The 22,827-nt window shown below is 38.0% G+C and overlaps 1 protein-coding gene across 2 annotated transcripts; it reads left to right on the forward strand.

Moving 5' to 3' along the window:
• The first annotated feature begins 1,375 nt into the window (after positions 1-1,375).
• Positions 1,376-20,968, forward strand: LOC138016894 (nuclear factor of activated T-cells, cytoplasmic 2-like). Of its 2 annotated transcripts, none has more exons than XM_068864060.1 (12): positions 1,376-1,620; positions 3,925-3,987; positions 4,842-5,620; positions 5,896-5,976; positions 6,070-6,251; positions 6,385-6,581; positions 6,821-6,922; positions 7,029-7,064; positions 14,365-14,411; positions 16,174-16,531; positions 17,687-17,757; positions 18,559-20,968. In XM_068864060.1, the coding sequence occupies exons 1-12, from the start codon at positions 1,533-1,535 to the stop codon at positions 18,691-18,693; spliced, it is 2,139 nt and encodes a 712-aa protein (XP_068720161.1). In that variant the 5' UTR covers positions 1,376-1,532; the 3' UTR covers positions 18,694-20,968. The 2 variants fall into 2 exon arrangements, with proteins under 2 accessions (XP_068720161.1, XP_068720162.1); XM_068864061.1 differs by lacking the exon at positions 1,376-1,620 and adding an exon at positions 2,982-3,180.
• The last annotated feature ends 1,859 nt before the right edge of the window (positions 20,969-22,827 follow it).

Raw genomic sequence — 22,827 nt, forward strand, 5'->3', positions numbered from 1 at the left:
TGCTTGGATTTATTTTTGTGCATGGTCAATTTGAAGATCCAATGTGTTACTTTAGTTTATTTCAATTATTTATTTCGTGCAATATTTGGTATTCCAATTTGGTCAAAATCAAAATGTTGATTTTAAAGGAACCCAGTCTACAAACAACTACATACTTTTAGTCTAAATTTCAGTTTTGATTTTTTTTTCGTTAATAGGTTACAAGTTTCTTTGACCCCTATGCAAACTATTTTTTATACACATCATGTTTGCAAACAGTTTATTTTGTCTTTTCACGGGCCCTGCAAACAATTTTTTTCAATATTTTCTATACCCACCCTCCAGAAAAATAATGGTCCGTCCTTTAGCCTCAAGTTTGTCACCACAGTTTGCTTTCTATTTCTAATCAAGGTTCGTTGGCCAAAGACGAAAAGTATCTACAATTACTGTTAGTTCTTTGTTAAAAATTGATGAAGTATAAATTATGTTTTATTCATATTAAAAAAACACTGTAGCTTTTTTCCCGTAAAACGCGTGAAATTGACTTTTTGGCCGTGAAGGGTTAGACCTGGGGTCATCACAAGGCCTTTGAAAATTTATTTTGCGAGTATTTTAAACAAAACAATTGCATATATATTCGAGATATGAAGTATCCATTTACCATTTGACGATTTTTTTCCGCTCTTTTCTGTAGCTTTATTGACAATTTTTCGAATGCAAAATTAAAAGAAAAAATTCCTTAGTTCGGAAACACACGCCATCATCTTGTGCAGAAATTTATTTGACATTCAGACTCAAGCTACAATCCTAGACAAAACTGTTGGGAAGGTTAGCACTTTTGGAGTCTTCATTGCTTCTCTCCCCTCCCCCCTCCTTCAATGTTGTGTAAAACTGAATGGTTTCAGTGGGAAATTGTTGAGTTGCCTTCCAACATTGAATAGGGGGGAGGGGGGCTATGTACGAAAAAGTGAAACTATTTCTTTTGAGCTTTAACAGAAGCGGGTTGAAATACAGCTCTAATGTGGTTCATTTACATAACCTTCCCAACTACTTTTGTCTATGATTGTAGACTGATGAGAGAGCAAAAGAAGGCTACTAATTTTTTACCCAAAAATTAAGCTTTAAAAACAAAACAGACAATCTATCAATGACGTGCTTCAAAACCAGTTTAAGTGGATGGTCTAGAGTTTCGTTGTTTAAATGATTACGTAAGATGTAATTGGCCAAAAATAGAAATCTTGCGCATGCTTTCTTGAGTGAAAATGTTTTTATCTGCGCCACAAACAGCAGGAATCCATTTTTGAAAAGCATCTGTCAAAAACAGACCAATCACGGGCTGACATGCGAGACGGGACTATAAAACCACCCGAAAAGGTGTCGTATATTGAATAAATTATCAAACCAGTTCTATGTGGACGTCCTTTGGCTAGAGCACGAAATCGAAACCGGTTAAACGAGTTTACTTGGAGGAGAATTTGTCCCTGTTCATCGCCTGCAACCAGTTTGAAAAAGGTCTATTTCAAGTTTGAAAGCTGTCTTTGGAACGCCAGACCATGATTTGTGAGCAAACTTGGCCGCAGATGAAGCTGACGAACGGAGCGGACGAACTGTCTGCTCAAGCGAGGCTCATCAAATCTATGGGTAGGAATTTTCTTTTTCTAGCGCTGTAGGTCGAATTTTATGTAACTCTAACTCGCGCTCCACGTCAAAGGCTAAACTGCTCTACTTTTCCACATAGATGAGCGGAATTTACGGGAAAATCGAATGATTAAAACCTCGAATTGTTCTTGATTGTGAAGTCCCTCGTGAATGGCGAAATTTGCATGCGCCTGTCAGAGCTGACACGGATGATCGACCACAAGGGGATATGAATTGTTCCAGAAGCAAATCAGAAAGCGTTGCTATGCTGTAATACAATACTAACATTCAGTGAATGTCTCTGGGTAGTCAGGCCACATTGGAGGAACGAATAGCCTTCTTTTTGTCAAAAGATTACTGAAGGTTAACTGAAACTCAAGATGTACCGCCTTCCCTTGCCAATCTTGCCCAAGCGCGACTAATCTATAAATAGATTGAAACAGGAGGACCGAAAAATAGAAGCCTTTTCTTTAGCAAGCCAAGCGCTCTGAGAGTCTCAGAAGACGACATTAGTTTTTCCATTGACCATGATTGATGTTGAGAAATAAATGGGATGTATTGCTCATATCTGCGTCTTTGTTTTTAGCTACAATTTTAAGTTTCAGGTTGAAGTTTTTCGAGGCCGCGCAAGTTTTGTGAAGTCTGTTCAATTGCAAAACTTCCTTAAAAGTTAACGCCGGACCGGGAGACATCAATCACTTTTTCAAAATCCTTTCGAAGGGCCAAAATACTTTACACCTCAGCGCAAAACTACCCATTGGTTTCAAAAACAAGTGACATTTCCCCAAAAACACCTGAGTGTAATTGACAAAGGACGTCACTTTCTTTGTTACAAAATTGGTCTCCTCCACCTATGGAACATGTGGACATTAGCTTTAGATTTTCACGCCTAAACCTTAAAACCGTGGTCAAAACAATCGGTTTGAGACTGTACCAGAACTAACACAAAAATAATATTACTTGAGATGTATCTTGTAACTCAATACTTTTAGAAGTTAGAAAATAAAAGGACGTAAAAACACCCTAAAATTGGACATTGATACATTGATCATCTTTGAATGAATGAATTTCAAAGATCTAAATCTAAAATAAAATCTTCATCAAAAACAAACTGAACCAATATTATCCTTCTTAAAGAAAAATACAGTTTCCCGATAACAATGTAAATTGTAATTGGCCCAGAGGAAACGAAAATAATCGAGATATTTATTTAAAGATGTTTAAAATTTTTATGGAAAGAGACTCTGGCATGGTGCCACTCATCAACAACTCCAAATATGGAAACATGATGATGTCATACCTTAAAACTACCAATAGGCGGAGCCAGAGTTGATTGATAACTCCCTGTATGCTGCGCGAGCTTCAGTATCGAGAAAGAAGGCGTAGTGGAGGTTTGTCGTTTTAGTCCAAGAAAACTCAGCGATTTTCCTCCCGTATGTGCGTTTTTTCTTGTGCTATCGAACCGTGAATAACGCAGGATAGTGATTTATGTCCTAGTTTCACAACTTGGCTTTTAGTCGACGCTAGTTATGGAATTTACAGTGACGAATCCCTTCGAAACAGGTAACAAAGCTGGTATGCGATTGGATTTATACCGCCAAATTTACATTCTCGTTTTTCACAGCGGAATCCCTAGAATAAACAGACATATTCACAGTCTTCATAGTGTAGCAAAAAAAATTAACGGTGCGTTTTATCGGATCATGTTGGTAAACATCTTTGGTTTGAGCGGTAAAACGTATTGCGATATAATAAATCACATGGTTGGCAACGCGTGAAAAGCGTAGCCTCATGCATATTTATTTTTAATATCGTTTTGTGTGTGTTCACCCGTTTGTATTTCACTCTTGTCATAAAAGGTGTCAAACTCTTTTTGTCTGAACACGCTCATCGCAAGTGCCGTCTGTTTGTTATCGCGAGTTTTCACATCATTTCCGCTAGTGTTTCCCTCTTGATTTTAATCCTAGCGATGAATGTTGAGCAATTTTTCATCACAGCTGCGGATTCTATTCCATTAAAAGTGTAGGACGAAGACACAGTGTATACACAGTGGTTTGCCGTTAAAATATTTCGATCTGTTTTTTGGTGTTGTGTAAATGGTGTAGTTATCGAAGCGTGCAACAAGATCTGCGACGCCGCCAACCATTAAAGTTCGGTAGTCAAAAAGAAAAAAGGATTCGTATGGCTGGTTTTGGCTGAAAAGACGATTGTTCGAGCTATCTTAAAAATTTTGTTTTTTCGAGAGTCAACTCTGAACTTTGTACCGAAAGATAATGAGATTTCGTCATCTGTTTTTCTTTTATGCAGATCATTTTTCCCCTGTAACCCATGATAAGGAAATGACCCTGTTCAACCCTTCTCCTTCAGATGGTAAGTTTTAGTTAGTCGACATTCCCATTGTTGCATAATCAAGGATTTTATGTTCTTAGTTTCTAAAAACACCAGTATGTGGAAACTAATTGATGTTTAGATGAATGACTTTTTTAAGTGCTGGGGCTTTCCCAGCTGTTGTCTCACACGCAGTTGTGCAGAGGAGTCTTGGCAACCTATTATGAAAATTGTTTTGCACTATTCCCTCGTTCCATCCTGTACAGTTTAGGTAATTGTATATCATGGAATGTTTTTTGTGTGTCCAATTTTGTAAGTTGATTCCAAAGCATAATTCGTAATTCATTTCTCTTGAGACAATAAGCCTTATGCATTATTATGTAATATGCTCAAAATTCACCACTAAGCCTATTTTGTACAAAATTATTCACATCATTATTTTTGGCATGTAATACTATGTGCATGTGGGTTTGCTTTGCAAGTTTGCTCCTTTAGGATTTAGCTCATGTTAAAATTTACAAGTGTGATTCAGGCTTGGTGGTAAAATTAGCTAGTCAGATGTCAAGGATATTGAGCAGCTGGTTAAATTCCTTTTGCACTTTCTCTATCCTTCTGAGGTCATTGGGTATAAATTATTATGGAACATCTTTCGAGGTACACGATAAAAATAGAGATATTTGACTGACATCGCCTTGGTTTCTGCTAAATTCTGTAGTCAGCTGCTTTATAGTTCCTCTCAGTCTTTTCTAGGAGATTTGTAATTGATATTCTACTATTCAAGGAGGTAGAAGCTTTTTTTAATAATACAGAATTTCAATTTAGGATGCATCTCACAAAGTGGGTTTGAGGTCAAGTGGCACTCGGTGAAACTTATGTTTCTTGTCTGTGTGTTGTAGATTTGGTTCCAACAATAGGGGAGATTCCAGATTTTTCAATGGACATGACTTTTCTGGAAACACCTGTGGTTGAAGTTCCTTCACTTGGATTTCCCAACCTGGAAGAACCATGTCAGTCCCCTTTTGACTCTGATGTATCAGACAGCTGTCCAGCATCACCCTCTCCAGTGTCCTCTCCTTCCCCACACAGCTCCTCATCATCTTCAGAGTCTGGTATTGAAGATGGAAGTGATATGGAAGAAGCAAATACTTCTTTTACCGATGTACCTGTTGATAGTGTAATAGTGAAAAGGGAAGATCCACCTTCACCTTTGGATTCTTTGAACCAAGCCTGTGAGAATGGAAATGGAGGTAAAAGAAGGCGTAGGAGCTGTAGGAAAACGTCCCGTGTCAGCAGTGTTTTGGAAGAACTTAACAAGCTACTAGTTGAGACCAGCATGTCTGCAACATCAACTTCCATTGATCAATGTATAACTCTTCCATTGCAATCACAGCCTATCGCGACCACCAGCCTCGACCTGATGGCTGGTATTCAAACAACTGTGACAGCATCAGCTTCTCTTAGCTGCCCAGTGTCTGTCCAAGCTAGTAATCAAACTAATGCCTTGGTTGAAAGCATTCCCATTTCTGCATCAAACCAACTTGTAGCAACTGACCCTCCTGCCAAAATGAGTACATCTCCTCCAGTGGCTTCTCAGTCGAAAACAAGGAGTAAGCAAACAAAGAATGCAAGCAAGCTTGATGAACCAAAACTTGTAATCATCGAAGAACCAGAAGAGGTAAATAATATTGCATGTAAGAATGTACCTAAAACTGAGATAGTGCTGGTCCACAAACCCCCTTAGAGATCACCCTCAAGGGAGCATCTTTAATTTACCCTGGGGATGAGATTGTACGGCCCTCTTACCTGTCTCCAAGGTTGTGGTTTTTTTTTTTATTACCTAGTTTTCTCTTTCCCGTTTCCTTAGGTGAGTGTAGTTTATTGGCGGATGTTAAACATTTCTTTGTTCTTCCTAGAGAAGTCATTCATGGCATTAATCTTCTTTTGTTGTAGAATTATAGAGCTAGATATGAAAGTGAAGGTTGTCGAGGTCCTATCCATGGATCACAAGAGAATACTTTTCCAACTGTGAAGGTAACATTTCAAGCCTTCCAGTGTTCCTTTTTGTTTTAAACCAGAAAGTGCTGTTGAAACATTGGGTTAATGTCTAGTCTGTCTCATTGTTAGGTCACTGGCTATAATGATGCCATTTGGATCACTGTTCACTTGACTACCAGTGGTGGTGTTGCGCATTATCATTCCATTCATGGACCTGGTTCAACCAAGGTGCCTTGTAAAGAGACTACTCTTGAGGGAGGAGTGCCAGCTGTTCAAGTAATGGTTGGACCAGATTCAAGCATGACTGCTGTGTAAGTATTGCAATAATATTGGTTAGTTCCTCTTTGTTCTAAGTTACTGCTGCATCACTATTTCAGTGAATGGCATGCGTACAATGATGGTAATAATTAATTTATTAATAGATGTGCCATTTTCAATCTCTAGACTTGATTCCTTGAGCATTCGCAGACTGCGAAACTGGGAAGGCGATAGGGAATTGAGAAAACGGGGAATTGATCCAAGGACTTGGAAGAAGGAACGGAAGGAAGCAAGGTTGTTGTTTCAAGCTGAAATCCCTGAACAAAATGGTCGCCCTGCAACAAAGCTGATATGCAAATCTAAAGTCTTCCAGTGCAGCTCATGTGAGTAATTTTAAAGGTATACTTCATATGATACATGTATATCACTTGTAGGTGACCTTTTGGTTTTCAGTGTGCCATTAATGGATGCATCCAAAGTACTCTAACCTACTACTGGTGTTAAGAAATATCTGTGTACCATCGGTCTTTGAAGGCTTGTCTTCAGTAATATGTCATGCATGAAGTGGAAGGGTATTATACAGTAAATATTACTATTGCTTTTTGTTTTGTTTCTTTTATAGCGGGTCCTCCTGGGAATCCAGAGATCTGGTGGGCCAGCATAAGCGAGGGTTCTGCTGAAGGCGGTGATGAACTGGGTCTTATTGGAAAAAAATTTCAATCCGGTAAGCCCTTACTATGTTCATTGTTAAAAAATCTTTTGTTTATCTTATGGTGTTCTTCTTCCCCAACCTGTGGATGGTAAAACAGACCTTCTTTGTCTATTTTCAGGTTTCAAAGTTCGATTTTTCTCGGCCAAGACATCAGGTATGAAGTCTGTCTCTTTTTCCCTACAAAAGATGAGTGTCATTCACAAGAGTGTAAGCAAGGTGCTGCTTTTTATCTATGGGTGCTGTTTGGCTTTCACTTGCATCTTGAAAACAGAGCCATGTGACTGACTGACAGCCTGCCAAAGAGAAATGACATGCTCCTTGCTTTAATTCCTGTGACTCATGGTTATCGAACTACAATGCCAAGTCACATTAAAAACTAAAACTGTGGATAGTAAAGTTAAGTTTGTTGATAAAATGTTTCATTTTTTTAATTTTACAAATGGCTTGTTTCATGTGAAAGGTTGTGGCCAAAGATTGGAAACTGAAAAAAAGACTGCATTGTGCTTTGATATACCAAATGATTTATTTATTGTTGCTTTAAACTGGCATGCCTGTTTAACAGGGTGTAGACAAACAAAAGAAAAAAAAGAACTCTTTCTTTCACATTTGGCTGTTTGCATTTTTAAGATCATCACACAGTGTTTTCTTTCAAATTGGCCAATTATTGGAAGGTCGGGATTCATTACAGAAAGCAAAATTCACTTGAAATTTGGCTGTGTTTGATCTCCATGGAATTCTTCTAGTAAGTATTAAAGTTGGAGTATTTGGGTTTGGTTGGGTGGGAAAATCTTGGGTTGCCTTGGGGTAAAGTGTGCAGTCTTGGTCAGTGCATAAATGAAAAATGTTGATTGCCGCTTTCATGGTGCTCTTGTTTTGTTTACACTTACTATTCAAGGAATGAGCCATCAACCCCGAATCAGAGAATTATGTTGCTACAAAAGGTTGATTATTTTCACATGTACTCCTTCATGACAAGTCAACAACTATTTTTGGTTTGTATCTATAGTGTGCTTTTCACTTTGTCAGAGATATAGGAGAATGCCACTTTCAGTGTTTGAAATTTAATTTTCTAACTCTAAATTTCATTCAATGCTGCTACCTAATTTTCCAGTTTGGGCTCCCAACGCTAAAAGTTAGTTGGCTGAGTCATTTTTGTCAAGATCCCAGAATTGATTAATTAACCCATTCATATTGAATTGAAGGATAAAAGAAAAAGGAAACAAATGTGACCTCTCATGGGACAATGCACACTAATGCTTTTCCGTTGAACGGGTAAATACCAACACTTGTCAACACTTTACCAACGGGTTACCAGCACCTTCAAGGCTTTCGCCAACACTTTCAACGCTTCAACACATCCATTGGTTCTTATAAAGTTTTACAATGGGTTGTCAATTTTTACGCCTCTTACTTTCCAGCAGCTTTTTCAATGCTTTCAGCGCAGAGTGCAAAGTCTAGCTAACCAACGGATCTCCCTATGCTTTCTTCTCATGGGGAGTTTGCAATTTATTATTCACGATTTGAGTCGAGACAATATCGAACAACAGCTGAGTTTATCTGGGGACAAAGTTGCATACCAAGGTTCAAATCGAAGCTCTAATTATTTTCTTAAAAAAGGATTCGTTTCCTGTAGTAGTCACAGATTAAACTGGCTTGGTGAACATTGGGCTCTTTTAGACTCCCAACACTATCAGAAAATTTTAATTCACATTCACAATGAAAGCCGCTGATATTTTTGTCCGTCAGAAGTGCCATGGATTTATAACCCTCTGATTAACTTTGAAGCTGGAACACGCTAACATTGATCTTGTGAGCTTTTCAAAGATGGGAGATTGTTAAAAGTTATGTAAAAAGTACTCAGACCACATGTACCAACGAATTCTATCATTGAACGTGTTCGCTTAGAATGAACAAATAAATGAAATTTGCATATGTGCAACATGGATGCAGAAAAATGTAACAAAATGGTTCAGACTTTTTCGATGTCCAGTTAAAATGTATCGATTTTTGCAAAAAAAATAAAACAAGATTACATAAGGTAATGTCCTCCTTTTCTATACATGTGTGCTATAGTTGCGCAGAACCTCCTAAGTTAGCAGCAACATGTTAATGCTTCGGAAAATGCAAATTCAACTAGAATTAAACAAAACATACTGATGAATATGTTTCAGTTGAGGCATTATTTAGATTTAGGACAGAAGGTGCAAAGAAGGCCAGTAATTTGTCTCTGTGAAGTAATAATAAAAGTAGCGTTCTTTTGTTTTAATCGCAGCAGACAAATAGCATTGCTGGTAATCAGATGACTTGTGTTACGTTGAAATTATTTGTTTCATCTTGCGCACTATCCTTTTTAATTTCTCACATTGTCACGTTTTGTGTACATTCCGTTGTTACTGGCAAAATTATCACTTTTTCCGACTTATAAATTCAACTCTTTGTACATTAATCAACTGAAGATGACAGAAGTTTCTGTCGAAACATGTCTTGTAATTTCAAAAGTTGTCGTTTTCTTCAAAATTAATGTTTTCTATGATGAAATGATTGTTTACTCTCAACACCTCCAATGGCTTGAGTGAACTTTTTAAACAGGTTTCTTCCAACATTAATTTTTTCCCTGCGGCTTGGCACAATTTTTTCCAACGGCTATTCTCAACACCTCCAGTGGGCCAGTGAAAATAATAATTTAATGCTAACAGGTTTTCCAACACTTGCAACGGTGAGCTAACGGGTATAACAGCGGTTCACCTACACTTTGCCAACACTTTGCCAATGCTTTAAGCTGTTCAATGGAAAAGTGTTAGTGTATGTCTTCCTGTGAAAGGTCACAAATATAATTCTGAAGTTGCATGAAGTGCAACTGATTTTTTTAAAAGCGGGATAGATGTTTTGAGGTGACTCAAGCAGGATTTGAACTAACCTCGTAATTCAGAGCCATTTCTCATAATCATCCCAGAGACAAATTGAGAATTTTTCAGTCTTCTTTTTATGCTTCTTCATCTTGAAAACATCATGGTAGTATTGTATTTCTTTCATTTGCTGTATAACCAGATTTAGGATACCCAGTTTTGTTAGGAAGCAAAAGATCAGCACCTTGGAAGTGTTAATTTCTTTGTGACTTTGTGGAATTTTTTTTCCTGAAAAAAAAAAAAAGGGAAAGATCTGTGCGTAAATCAAATTGGGTAAAAATGGTACTTCAATTCTGATTGTTTTGTGTCCTGGAACAAAAATAGGCACACTGAAGGGTGGGTTACAAAATAGTAAGCTGCATCATTTTCACCGAGGCATTCACAGTGTCTCCCAGCTACATGTTTTATTTTGTTGGAACAAGGTAGCTGTTTCTATGTCAAGGAGATTTCATAGAGATCAGATGCAGAAGGCATGCCAGTTTGTATTTGGTGATGAGCTTTGCATAACCAAGAAGCAATAAATCCTTCACAACCCAGTGTTGTGTGGCAGTCAATTTAATTGGATATGAAGGTTCAGACTCATGAAAAGTGCTGTGGCTGTCTTGTTTTCTTCATAGGCACCTATGTGTAATAAAAAAAATTGAAATTAAGAGTTGTCTCTTTTGTCTTTCCTTGGTTCTGCAAAGTTATGTCATCTGGGGTTATTAAACACAGTGTAGTTTGCAATGAACTGTTGGGTTGGGTTTTAAGGTTTTAATGCTGATTGCAGTTGTTGCGCTTCCAGAGTTGACATTGTATTGACCACAATGGACATTGCTCACATAATTGCTTTTTTACCGGTGGAGGCTGTATATTTACAGGTGCTCGGTGTCCTCTATCTGTAAATTCACTTTGAAGTAAAAGTAATTCTGGTTTGGTCTTTGATTTAAGAGGCCAAAAGTTTTAATCATTTCAAAATCCTCTCCTCTTAGCTTTTGCTCCTCTTATTTTTACCCTGAATAAAGTTTTGACTGGTGAATGTGCAGAATGAGATAATGTTGATGCGAAAGATAGTTTTCCAAGTTTTCAAGAACTGTCATTCCTTTTTGAGAACATTTGTGGTTGTAATGCTGAGATATCCAAAAGAAAAATCCAGATTAGGTGTCTTTAAAGTATGACATGTTCTTCGACCATTTTATACAGTGGTCTCTGTTGTATGCTACAGAATATGGTAGAAAATTTTATTTTCTTCATCAGACAAAGTTCACCAGCCTTCTCTCGCACAGATCGGTAAGACTGTTGTTCATCAGGCCAGCGTCAGGTCACTCACTTCCCGCTGAGTGAAATAAAAAGTCGTAAGGCACTTATATTTAGAAAAAATATTTGTTAATGCCTGTTTCAACTGGCACAATTCACTGTATTTTTTATTACGCAGTTTAGATGCCTGAGATAACATAACTTTAGCCTGAACTACATGAACTTGTATCAATGTCCTGAGAAACAGTTTTTGGTATTTTCAAGATATAACACACTACAATTCAAAATTCTTCTCAGAAGGTCCTTTGCACAAACAAAGAGGTCGGTTTCTAAAGAAAGTGACGCTTTGTCAGCCCTTCATTGGAGCAAATTCATGAAGGGCTTTAAGAATAGGCAAGAAAGAGCTAATGCTTAAAAGCTTAGCTCACAAATCTTAAGGTAGTTAACCAATTTGACAAAAGCAAATTCTAGTCCTTCATACAGTTGGACATTGATTATCAGGACTGGATCATCTGGACATTGCAATTTTAATGTAGGAAATGTTTGCAACATGTAATAAGGTAAACTAGAAGTTTGAGTTCACATTATTTTAATAGAGTTTCTGTTTCTGAGTGTTCCTTTTTCCCCCTTCGTTAATACAAAATATAAAAATAAGTGGGGTGAAATGTAATCAAAAGGGGGGTTTACATTTTACAGTAAACAAGAAAGTATTATTCTCTTCCTCCACCCCCCCAACCCCCCCAAGATGGACACTTGCATAATATATTTTACTCCATCTAACGCCAGATGATTTTACCTTCCAGTGTGGGCCCACTGCACATGAAAGGGTGAACAGGTCCACTCAAAAACTGTTTCCCCACTAAAAAGTTCTTCTTGGGGATAAATATTTTAGTTGTGCTGATTGATTTGTCACTTTTTTTCTTTTCATGGAAAACATTCAAGAAATTACCAATTTCCCCTCAAATTGTTGTTGGGAATTTTCTGTTGCATGTGTATTGCATGAATTCTTGATGCTGTCATTTGTTTAGGGATTTTTTTCAAAGTAATGCAGGTTATTCAGAGTCAGTCTTTGTGTGTAGGGTGTTTTAATACATCAACATTATTACGGTATTACCAAAAAGGGTAAATTTGAATTTCAGTTAATCAAAAATTGCCATTTGTGATCTATTTGCTTAACTTTAGTGTTCATGTTTTGCAATATTTTAGTTCATGATTGTGTTCACATTGTGCTTTTCCCAGAGAAAATGCTTAGATTTTAAAGTTCTTTTTTGATTGGCTACTTAACCTTGCTAAGTAAATAGTCACTTTTAAGTTAAAACAGATGTGATTTGTTTCTGAGGAAAACAAAATAAAAAGAAACAGATAGAAATTACAACATGCAAGTAGTTTCTGCTAGTCTCTTTCTTACATTATTGTTGGCTTAAAAAAAGTTAAGCTGTAATACATTTTGACTCAAGGCTTAAAGGAAGAACAACAGTCTTACCGTTTTGATTTGTTTTTCTCCAGCTATCATAATAGCATTGGGTAAACAAACCCAATTTTTCTCTTGCATTACCTTTGCATATAGGACACTTTGTCAAGCTTTCAGTATAGAATTTTAAGTGTTATTTTTGGGTCCAATTTGTTATGGTCTTCAAAGAAAACTGACAAAATTTTTGATATGTGAGAAGTGCTTGGTGAACATTGTTTGATTAAAGCAATGTGTGAGCAATTATTATTGTGGAATCCTGTCGACAACTAACACTTCGTTACAGTGGAAGACAATTGCGCATGAATTTTATCTTCACAGTTGCACAGTGAGACAAGTTTTGTCTTTTTACTTTTTATTCGGTTTTTCATGTTGGAAAGAGCTTAGTCTATGGTGAGGTGAACTACTGGCTGTTCAAAGGAAGTGTTTTTGAAATCCCGGTACTTTGAGATGATCCATTTCGAGTTGTATCTGTCTTGATATCTTTTGGCAATGGTCATTGCTGACCATGATTTTCTATCCCTGAAATGAAGTGTGTTAAAAAAAAAATCAGGGCATTTTCTCTTAGAGTCCTGTGCTTCCTTTGATTTAAAAATTGTTGGGATACTTTTGGAAAACATCATCTCACCAAAGACTGCTAAATTTTGTTTTGTTTTTCTGTTTTGATTGTTTGAATCATGAGTGTCTTTCAATAGACTCTTATCCCGATCGGCCCGGGAATCTTGAGAAGCTCTCATGGTTTAAATCTTTTCATTGTTTTCTGTGAAGTTGTCTTTTGGAGCTCACATTTCATGTGCTGAAGAAAGATAATGCACACTGCATGCAATTGGCTTAATGCTCCATTAGCTCAACATGGAAGACATAATTTGCAAACTTTGTAGTAGATAAGAAACCAACCAGGCCTTGGTGACCTTTGTCACAATCTTGTGCAAAAATTCAGCTCGAATTGGTCCGGAATGAGTGTGGGGAAGGGGGGAAAAGCAGAGATTTAAAAATTAGTCATTGGCCTCTATCTTTTAATATTACATGACACTTTCGTAGCCCTGTTGTTGGTTTTTTTATCGTCCACAAAGTTTTGATTTTTTGTGAGGGACTGGGATTGGTTTTTTGGGCTGTGATCCTATCACTGAGCCTTGCAAAGGGATGGCAGCTTACTCTCCAAGGCATATTACATGCTCTGAATATACCGCTTCCTCGGTGTGGAAGTTACAAATATTGATTAACCCTACCACGTAACCCTTGTGTGTATGCCTTAGAGGTTAAACTAAAGTTTGAGTTCTTTGTTAATTTTGTGTTTGTGATAAAAGTGAAATTCATTTGGTGCTCCTATAAAAATTAAGAACTCTCATTTGTGGAAAGGAAATTATCAAAGAATTAAACATAATAGTGCTTTTGAAATTGACTCTTTTAATATTCTTGGATCAAGACTACCCTCCTATTTAAAATTCACTTCTTTGTAACATTTCTACTTGTTCTCATCATTTTGTAAGGTAATCTTTTGAGTGATGAAAATTGTTATTAATACATATTATAATGAAGCATTATTATTGGTTTTTTCTGCAAAGTAATGAATTTTTTTGGTTTACTCTTACAGCAATCTTCTGCCATCCCTTTTGTGGCTTTTGGGTCAGTTGCTGCAGCAGGCAGACATGTGAGATTCCATAGGTCTTTTACCTCTTTGTGTGGCTGCCTGATGTAGTCTGACCTTTATGTCCCTGGAACTGGGGTGGGGGGTTGGTTGGGAGGTCTGTGCTGAATGGAATATATCAGTACCCATTTGTGTTGCAGCTAAAAACCATTTATAGGAGCTTTTTTTAAGTGTGCATCTAATTTTTCCTCACCAGAAACTTGGGAGAGCTTTGCTGAGGTTGACAAGAGTAAGTCACATCAGGTATGATATGATTGAAACCATTTTTTTGGATGGACTTTGCTTGTTAGCCAGGAGAACACAAAAGTGTTGCTTTCCAAACTTTTAGCGTTCTGGCCCATACAGGGTGTTGTGACCAATACAGTCACTGAATTTTTCTCTTTTACAACACAAATAGCCAGAGTGGTAGCAAATTTGTGACTAGTTTTTGCCTTTGCTCTTTTGAAATAAAAGGGTCAGCAGTTTCCATTTTGCTGCTACATTTGCTAAAATAAAGAAGTGAGAATTATTGTTTCTCACGGTTAATTTTCGTTCAGTTTGAAGATATGGGGTACAGTGGTAGCATAACTTAGCTGCAATGTTACATGCACAATGCCATTTCCTTGACCATTCGGGGTTTTCAGGGTCTTCTTAACAGACAAGTAACTGAAATAAAAGGGTCAGCAGTTTACATTTTGCTGCTACATTTGCTAAAATAAAGAAGTGAGAATTATTGTTTCTCACGGTTAATTTTCGTTCAGTTTGAAGATATGGGGCACAGTGGTAGCATAACTTAGCTGCAATGTTACATGCACAATGCCATTCCCTTGACCATTCGGGGTTTTCAGGGTCTTCTTTACAGACAAGTAACTGAAATAAAAGGGTCAGCAGTTTCCATTTTGCTGCTACATTTGCTAAAATAAAGAATTGAGAATTATTGTTTATCACCGTTAATTTTCGTTCAGTTTGAAGATATGGGGCACAGTGGTAGCGTAACTTAGCTGCAATGGTACATGCACAATGCCATTCCCTTGACCATTCGGGGTTTTCAGGGTCTTCTTTACAGACAAGTAACTGAAATAAAAGGGTCAGCAGTTTCCATTTTGCTGCTACATTTGCTAAAATAAAGAATTGAGAATTATTGTTTCTCACCGTTAATTTTCGTTCAGTTTGAAGATATGGGGCACAGTGGTAGCATAACTTAGCTGCAATGTTACATGCACAATGCCATTCCCTTGACCATTCGGGGTTTTCAGGGTCTTCTTTACAGACAAGTAACTGAAATAAAAGGGTCAGCAGTTTCCATTTTGCTGCTACATTTGCTAAAATAAAGAAGTGAGAATTATTGTTTCTCATGGTTAATTTTCGTTCAGTTTGAAGATATGGGGCACAGTGGTAGCATAACTTAGCTGCAATGTTACATGCACAATGCCATTCCCCTGACCATTCGGGGTTTTCTGGGTCTTCTTTACAGACAAGTATTGTGGGCCCATATTTTGTTTTGTTAAATCAAGCAGTTAAAAACCTCCACTAATCCATTGACTCCTGGGAGTGAGACCTAAACGTACTTTACTCTGTCTAACGCCAGACGATTTTACTCGTCAATGGGAAACCCCTGGGAGTCAATGGGTTAAACTGTTGGCAATACAAACAGTGTAATGACTTTGCGACTAAAATTTGCGAAATTTTTGTACTCAAAATTGCTAATTATTTTTAAAAATGCAACTATGCGCATTTGATCATAAGTAAATGGAATTTGCGCACTACAAGTATTATTTAAACTATTATTATTATTATTCATTTTTTCTTCTTCTTGATTTTAATCTTTGTGTTCCTTGTATTTTCTCGATTAACTCTCCTCTTTATGAAATACTGTGGTAAAGAATTATTGTTGTGATTTTGATTGCCTGGCCCTTGAAACTTGTATTCTTTTGAAAAGAAGTAATTTTGTCTTGACTTGAGATTGTTGATAAATACCATAGTTTATAGATAAACCAGAAATGCACAGTTATTTGTTTTTTTGCAGGGTGCAGCAGTGGTCCTCACTCCTGCATATTGTGACACTCAAATCTCCTCTCCCGTCACTGTCAATGTGGAGGTTATGTTTGGAAATGGCAGAGATGCAAAATCTAGTGAACCTATTGAATTCACTTACAAACCTAACCCAAAATTGGAAGTCGAAGAAGTTGAAATGCTTTCCAGTCTGCCCGTTTCAACTGAACGATTCCTGCCATTGGAAATTTTTAACTCCGTTGGTGATATTGTCATGAATGGTTCACCTTGTCAGCAAGTACTGCAACCTCCAGCACCTGAACCAGTTCCAGTACCAACCCCAGCGCCAGCTGCTTTGCCAGTTGCCTTACCACCGGTGAATGATGAGCAAGGTAAGCTGCATGTATTCCTTGGTCATATTTTGTACTAGAAGTGTGGGCTTATTGCATGGTTCAGTGTAAATGTCCACAAACTGAAGTTTTTTTGAGTACTTTTCTTAGGAATACTGCTGGAGATTTTGGACAGTGAACCTCTTAACCTTTGGTTTGGTTGAATTCCATAGGTGGAAAGATGTAATTTGGCTGGTTAAACTATTAGCTAGCTGCCAGCTACCAGCAATATTCTGGTGTTGCCGTCTTTAAAGCGTCTGTTACACTAGGCAATTTTTTGTACAACTTGTCTTGCAATTTTTCTGCGACACAAGTTGCATTAAAAATTGGCCGTTGTAACATACCTTGCCACAGACATTCCATGCAGCATTTTTGTTACTGCCACCGTTGCAAGAAGTAGAAATCACTTCTTCCTTGGGCAACATGTCTCGCAATGCTGCAACATATTTTTCAATCACTGGGGGTAGTGTAACATCTGTTCTGCAACTTGTGTGGCACCAGCAAATGAAACTATTCCTTTAACCTCGTGTGATCATTGCAAATGAGACAAGTTACAAGAAATGCCGCCAAGTGTAACCACTGAGAACTACTTTGCAACAAAATTGGGAGACAAGTTGCAGGAAAAGTTGCCTTTTTCTCAAGGGGAGTCCCAAGTCAAAATTAGTTAATGCACCAGCATAGAACTGTGGGTGTCATTAATGGTAATTGTGTTATTTCTTACAAGGTCCCTGTGATTAATATGAAATAAATAAATAAATAACTTTATTGGCTTACACAAATTACTGGTGAGCCCAGTACATGTAGTTTACATTGTGGGCTGAGAAGAAAATAGCAAATTATAGTATAAATAACTATAACATAAGTGATACAAGCTTACAGTGCAACGTGTCTTACTGTGGCCACCCAACAAACTTTCACATTTTACAATTATGGGGAAATATACATCAATTCAACAACCCATGCAAGGGTGTTCAACTTACAGCTGTGTGAACTTTTCAAGGAGGCGTGACTGTCAATCAATTCAAACATCCTGTTTGGTGGACAATTTGTAAAAAACTTTGTTAGGTGGCAACTGCAAGGTGCTGTAGTACAATTTTTTTTTGCTTGTTATGTTATTATTTTCTGTTTGTGTTCTTATGTTGAATGTCTGTTTGGCAGACTGGCAATCCTTGTGTGTTTTGCTTGGCGAGCTGTATCAGAAAGGAGAACTGTCTTCACAACATGTAAAGGTCGTTATCGCTTCGCTTGTACATGTACATTGTAAAGTAATGGCCTACACATAACTCTTTAGTTAGCTCAGAATCCTTATGCCACTATCTCCAACAGTTTTGTTTATCTTTATCCACCCAAACCTAAGTCTTATTACCTTGCATCTTGATCTGTATTATTGCCATTGTCTTTGGTTGCATCAATGTCCTTTTTAAAGTGTGTGGACTCTAAATTTAAAGTTCAAATACCAATGAACGGTTTCTTCTGTTTTCTCTGCTGCTAATCACAGTTGAAGGGGTTAATTGGTTGCATTTGGCTTTGTGATTGGATGCATTTTGAGGGTTTCTTAACAGGCCGCCAACTGTTGTGGCAAAGTAATTTGGTTGCAATATATTGGAAAGAGGTTCACAGAGGTTTCAGTCCTGTTCATTTCCTCTTTTTGCACAGTTGGCCAAATCATGGGAACCATTTTTCCTGTCTTTCAATTTGTTCTGAAGATATTTGATATATCAAGACACCCCAGTTACTGTTATTTTCAATCCTGGCTGCCGAGTTGCCAAGTATTTTTGTTCTATGGGGCTTTAGTCTAAGACGTATGCCACTCTTTCTGGGGAAAATGCAACATTGTTTCACATCCAGAGTATTTGAGTAACCAGCTGAGACAACGATAGTTCATTATTTTTGCGTCAGTTGTTTTCTTCAAACCATGCTATCGTTTTTTACATTGTTTGGTTTACCACAGGAATACTGTTACACAGCTGTTCCCCATGTAACGTTTTGTTTTTGTAAGTTTTTAATAAACCTTTGTTTCTTCATTCCAGGATTTGTGCAACTACATCAAGAGAAGGGATACTTTACTGCTTCAAGCTTTTCGTTCTTCACGAACTGCTAGCACCACAGAGCAACTTCAAGCAAACTTTAAACAGTATCTGTCAGGAATGCTTTGTAATTTGTAGATTATATTGAGTGTATATAAGTAATAATTTAAATATATCATTGTAGACATATATTATTATTTTGTTTTATATAAATCAGGAGTGTTTTTTCTCTATCCTTTCAGCCATCAAATGGCTAAAAAAATTGTAGAATAATGACTGCATAGTCTTATTTTATGTTTTTTTCTTGGATTAAGAGAAATCACTTGAGAATGGAAGAGAATATGTACTAGATACAATTATGGTATTTTTGTTATCCAGAAGTCGAAATTGACATGCACAGACAGAATGTAGCTGATACTATTTCAGCTGATTTCTGAACTTTTAGTTGTATTTCCAGTCCTGTTATGTACATGTGGTTAGGAAGTGTCTTGGAGATACAATGTAACTTGTTACTCGAACACCAAATATTGTTTGTAATGTTTTAAGATTTGGTGGTGAAAATGACAGTAGCCGTTTTCGCTTGTTGCCTGATCTAAACTTGACACGCGTTTTGTGACAGGAGAACTTTCTCCTTCAAGAAGTAGCTTTTGTTTCTTTTTTTTTATATTTACATATTAAGCAATTTCTATTCGGTTATGTTTTTTTTCTGATTCTTTGTCAAGGCAACAATGATTCAGGTTTTTTTTTCAAGATTTAACGCTGGTTCCAGAGCTGGGGTATTTTGGAGTCTAAAAATTTCCTTATTTCAATGTAACGTAGCTCGTGCATTTTCCCGCGTGTGCAGCCTCGATCTTGTTTTTGACAATATTTAGGCATAAAATTGGCATCCTAAAATCCCCAGCTTTGTTCCAAGGAAAATAATTGCAAGTTACACGTTTTTAAGGTCATGCATGTGCTTCTGATCAATTTTTGCGGTAACTGTTAGAGTGTTTTCACTCACGTGATCAATAACCTTGTTTTTCTACCGAAACAAAAGAAAACGTTTGCATGTCAATAGAGCTCAATCCCCGGAGAATTGGTTGGGGATACCAACATGGCTGCCGTGGCGTGACGTGAAAACACTCTATAGTTGGAGCTATATGTAACCGGTTCGAGTTCTTCCATGCTGGCTATTCCCCCTTCCCTCCTCAAGAAACAAAACAACTGCCTACGGGTTAGGATGGAAGATGCGTTTTTTCCCCTAAAAATGACTCCTCAGCTTGGTGGTTTCAAATCAGGACCCAGTTCCTCAAAACACTAATCCGAGATTAAGTGCCATCTTGGGTGTGAATTTTGTAAATCAAAAAAGGTTTAACTATACAATTTGACTAAAGGAAAACAAAAGTCTACATTCAAATTGAAGGCTAAAAATTGATGAAATTCTTTTTTGAAATGCCAAATAAACTGCAACTGAAATTTCCAGTACTTATCCAGGATTAACTCAATCGGGCTTTGAAGAACTGGGTCCAGGTTACATTGTACAGTCCATTTAGACGTTTACTAACCCTGCTTCCTTTTCAGGTTACCGTAATGGCTTGTGAAATCACTGAATGTTTTGTTGGTATGTGCAGCTGTTAGCCTTTTTGCAGGCGAAATGGTTTTGTCAAAGACATAAATAGACATTATGAAAAAAGCGAAAACATTAACAGAAGCCAAAGTTCTTTTTGCTGCTTTTCACATTTCACGTGTGAAAGTCGAGCTAACACAAAAGTGCCGGAAAAAAATTCCGATCGCCGTCCAACGTGTGTTTTGGTGGGGGCGGGGGGTTTGCTATTCATAGCGATTCGTATCGAAGTATTACGAAAGACAAGAATTGCGGAGTAAACTCCTCTGCCAGTTGTGAACCATCGTTTTTCTTTAGAACTGAAGTGAGGTTTAGTTATTCCCACGGTTAACTGTAAATATCCTTGCTAGCAGAGGTCTGCTGCATCTTGAGCCTTTCTCTGTTATGTTTGCGGACCGTGAAGTCACCGAGGCACCTTCTGTCGACCCAGAACCCCGTTTCTCGAAAGTTTCGATAACTTTTCGTGCTCGAAAAGGCTCTTCCGAAACTGCCATCCCCTTGTTTTGATAGGCTGGTATTTGAACATGTTTTTAAGGCAACAAAAAGCAAAACGGTGGCGAATTTTTATGGCTAAAAAGGTCTCCGGAGATTTTTAAAAGAAGCTGAAGAAATTGACACCCGAAAGGGACCCGAACCGTTCCGGGACTTTCGAGAAACGGGCCCGAGGCCCGAGGTTTTTCTGCTCTTGAGCTTCAGTCCAGCTAATATCAAGAAACACAAGGCCTTTGATAGCAGGGAAACCGAAAAAGGTAATTCGACGTTAAATTATGTAGCAATGTTTTGTTAGCAAAATAAACTTGGCAGAGTTAATGTGTTGTTTCGTTTCTGTTATTTTTTCTTTTGCCGAATATTCTGGGCTTTTGTGCTTTATTCTTGGGCCAACTTTCTACTGGCGCATGCTTGACATTTCAGATCGCCAACATAGGGGTCAATCCACGAACACTATCTTCGAAAATTCATTCCAAGTGGCCCAAATCAAAGATCGTGTAAACTCGAACTTTAGGATTTAGCTTCAGCTCTTTTGTCAAAATTTTCCAACCAACATGAACGATATCTTACGGGCGGAGAGAAATAACTAAGCGGAGCTGGAAAAAGGGGTTTTTAGTCCTCTTGTCAGCGCTTTGTTTTGTTTTCTTTTTTTGCTCCATTCCTTCTAAGCCCTGGGTTCGCACGACCAGACCTAAATATTCGAGGATAGCGAGTGAAGTTTTTCCGGAATATTGTCCGAAAATTTGAGACCGCTTGCTGGTTTCTCTATATTGAAAATTCCGATTAGGGGTGACTATTGAACGATGACAAGTTCCTGTTCGTTATTCGACTATTATTCTAAGTCTTTCCTATTAACCCCTACTTTCCGAAGAAAATCTGTTTTCTTTCCTATCTTTTGTCCAAGGCTGGTGCTAAATGTGCACCCACAAACTGCGGGATTTTCCCCTCCGGCCCGATCAAACTCGGTCAAATACTAAAGCATTTTATCTTGACTTTTTGTCTTCACTTTGGTCATCAGTTGACTGTTGGAGAAGTTCCATATCGTTAGCTCTTTCGCTTTCGGGATATTCACTTTAATCGCCGGTATTGGAAAAAAAAAATGATTTTTTTGTTACAGGAAAACGTTTAGTTTAGCCTGGTTTCCATATCATCGTCCGGATCGCCTGAACATTATCTGAAACCACTGGGGCGATCGGATCCGGATCGAAGTCGTCTCAGTCGCTCGGGTCGTTAGCGATCGCCTCGGTTGTTTCCATATAATCGTCCCGATCGCCTGTGAACATTATTTGAAACAACTGGGGCGATCGGGACGATCATATGGAAACCAGGCTTAAGTAGCTCTCCAAAGTCAGCCCTGAACTTGGGGCATCATCTCGAGGCTCTGGGGAATAAATATAAGGATTTGTATGAGCCTTGAGACGATGTCTTTTGTTTAGGACTGAATTTTAATATATCGGAAGTGGGCTATTACCGTGGATCACGCCAGAGATACGGCGTGAAATATCGCGTCGCAATTGCTTATTTAAACTTCACACTCTTAATCCCACAACAGCGTCATGGGACGCATACAGAAGACAAAGAAACAGGGTTACTTCACCTAAAGTGTCTATACGGCCTCCAGGGATTTTATGGTTTTGGCATCTCTACAAAGAGTAGATCATGAATGCTTCCAAAATAATTGTTCGATTCCGCCACGTTTTGATCCCGATCAAGCTTTAAAGTTCGCTCTTTGGCCACGCCCAATCAAGTTGACCGGGAGACAACGGAAAGAGACTTGTTTCCAGAATCGACTGTGACGTCATGTCTACTCTGGGTACAGAGAGTTTTTTTAATCGCGCGCGGTGAACGGAAAATTCTTCGCTTCGCTTCGGCGGCCGAAGTCCAACGGCAGGAGCGGCGAAGCGCCGATAGAGACATGACCGACACCGGAAACTGCGCAAGAAAAACCTCTGGCACCCAGGGTATGTCATGTCAGGAACCGCGCGCGAAATTCAATTTTTTTTTAGAGGATCATTTTTGCTTTGTTCCTTTGGGATTTATATGCCTGGTAGATGTGTTGTTGCGGGTTGTTAAAATATTCCTGATGCAGAGAAGGGCATGGCATTACATAAAATTCCATTTTATGGCGACCATCGAAGTGAAGCGAGGGACAGAAGGACGAAATGGGCGGACTTCGTGAA

Source organism: Montipora capricornis, chromosome 9 (assembly GCF_036669925.1).
Source record: "Montipora capricornis isolate CH-2021 chromosome 9, ASM3666992v2, whole genome shotgun sequence".
In the NCBI taxonomy this organism is placed as follows: domain Eukaryota; kingdom Metazoa; phylum Cnidaria; class Anthozoa; order Scleractinia; family Acroporidae; genus Montipora; species Montipora capricornis.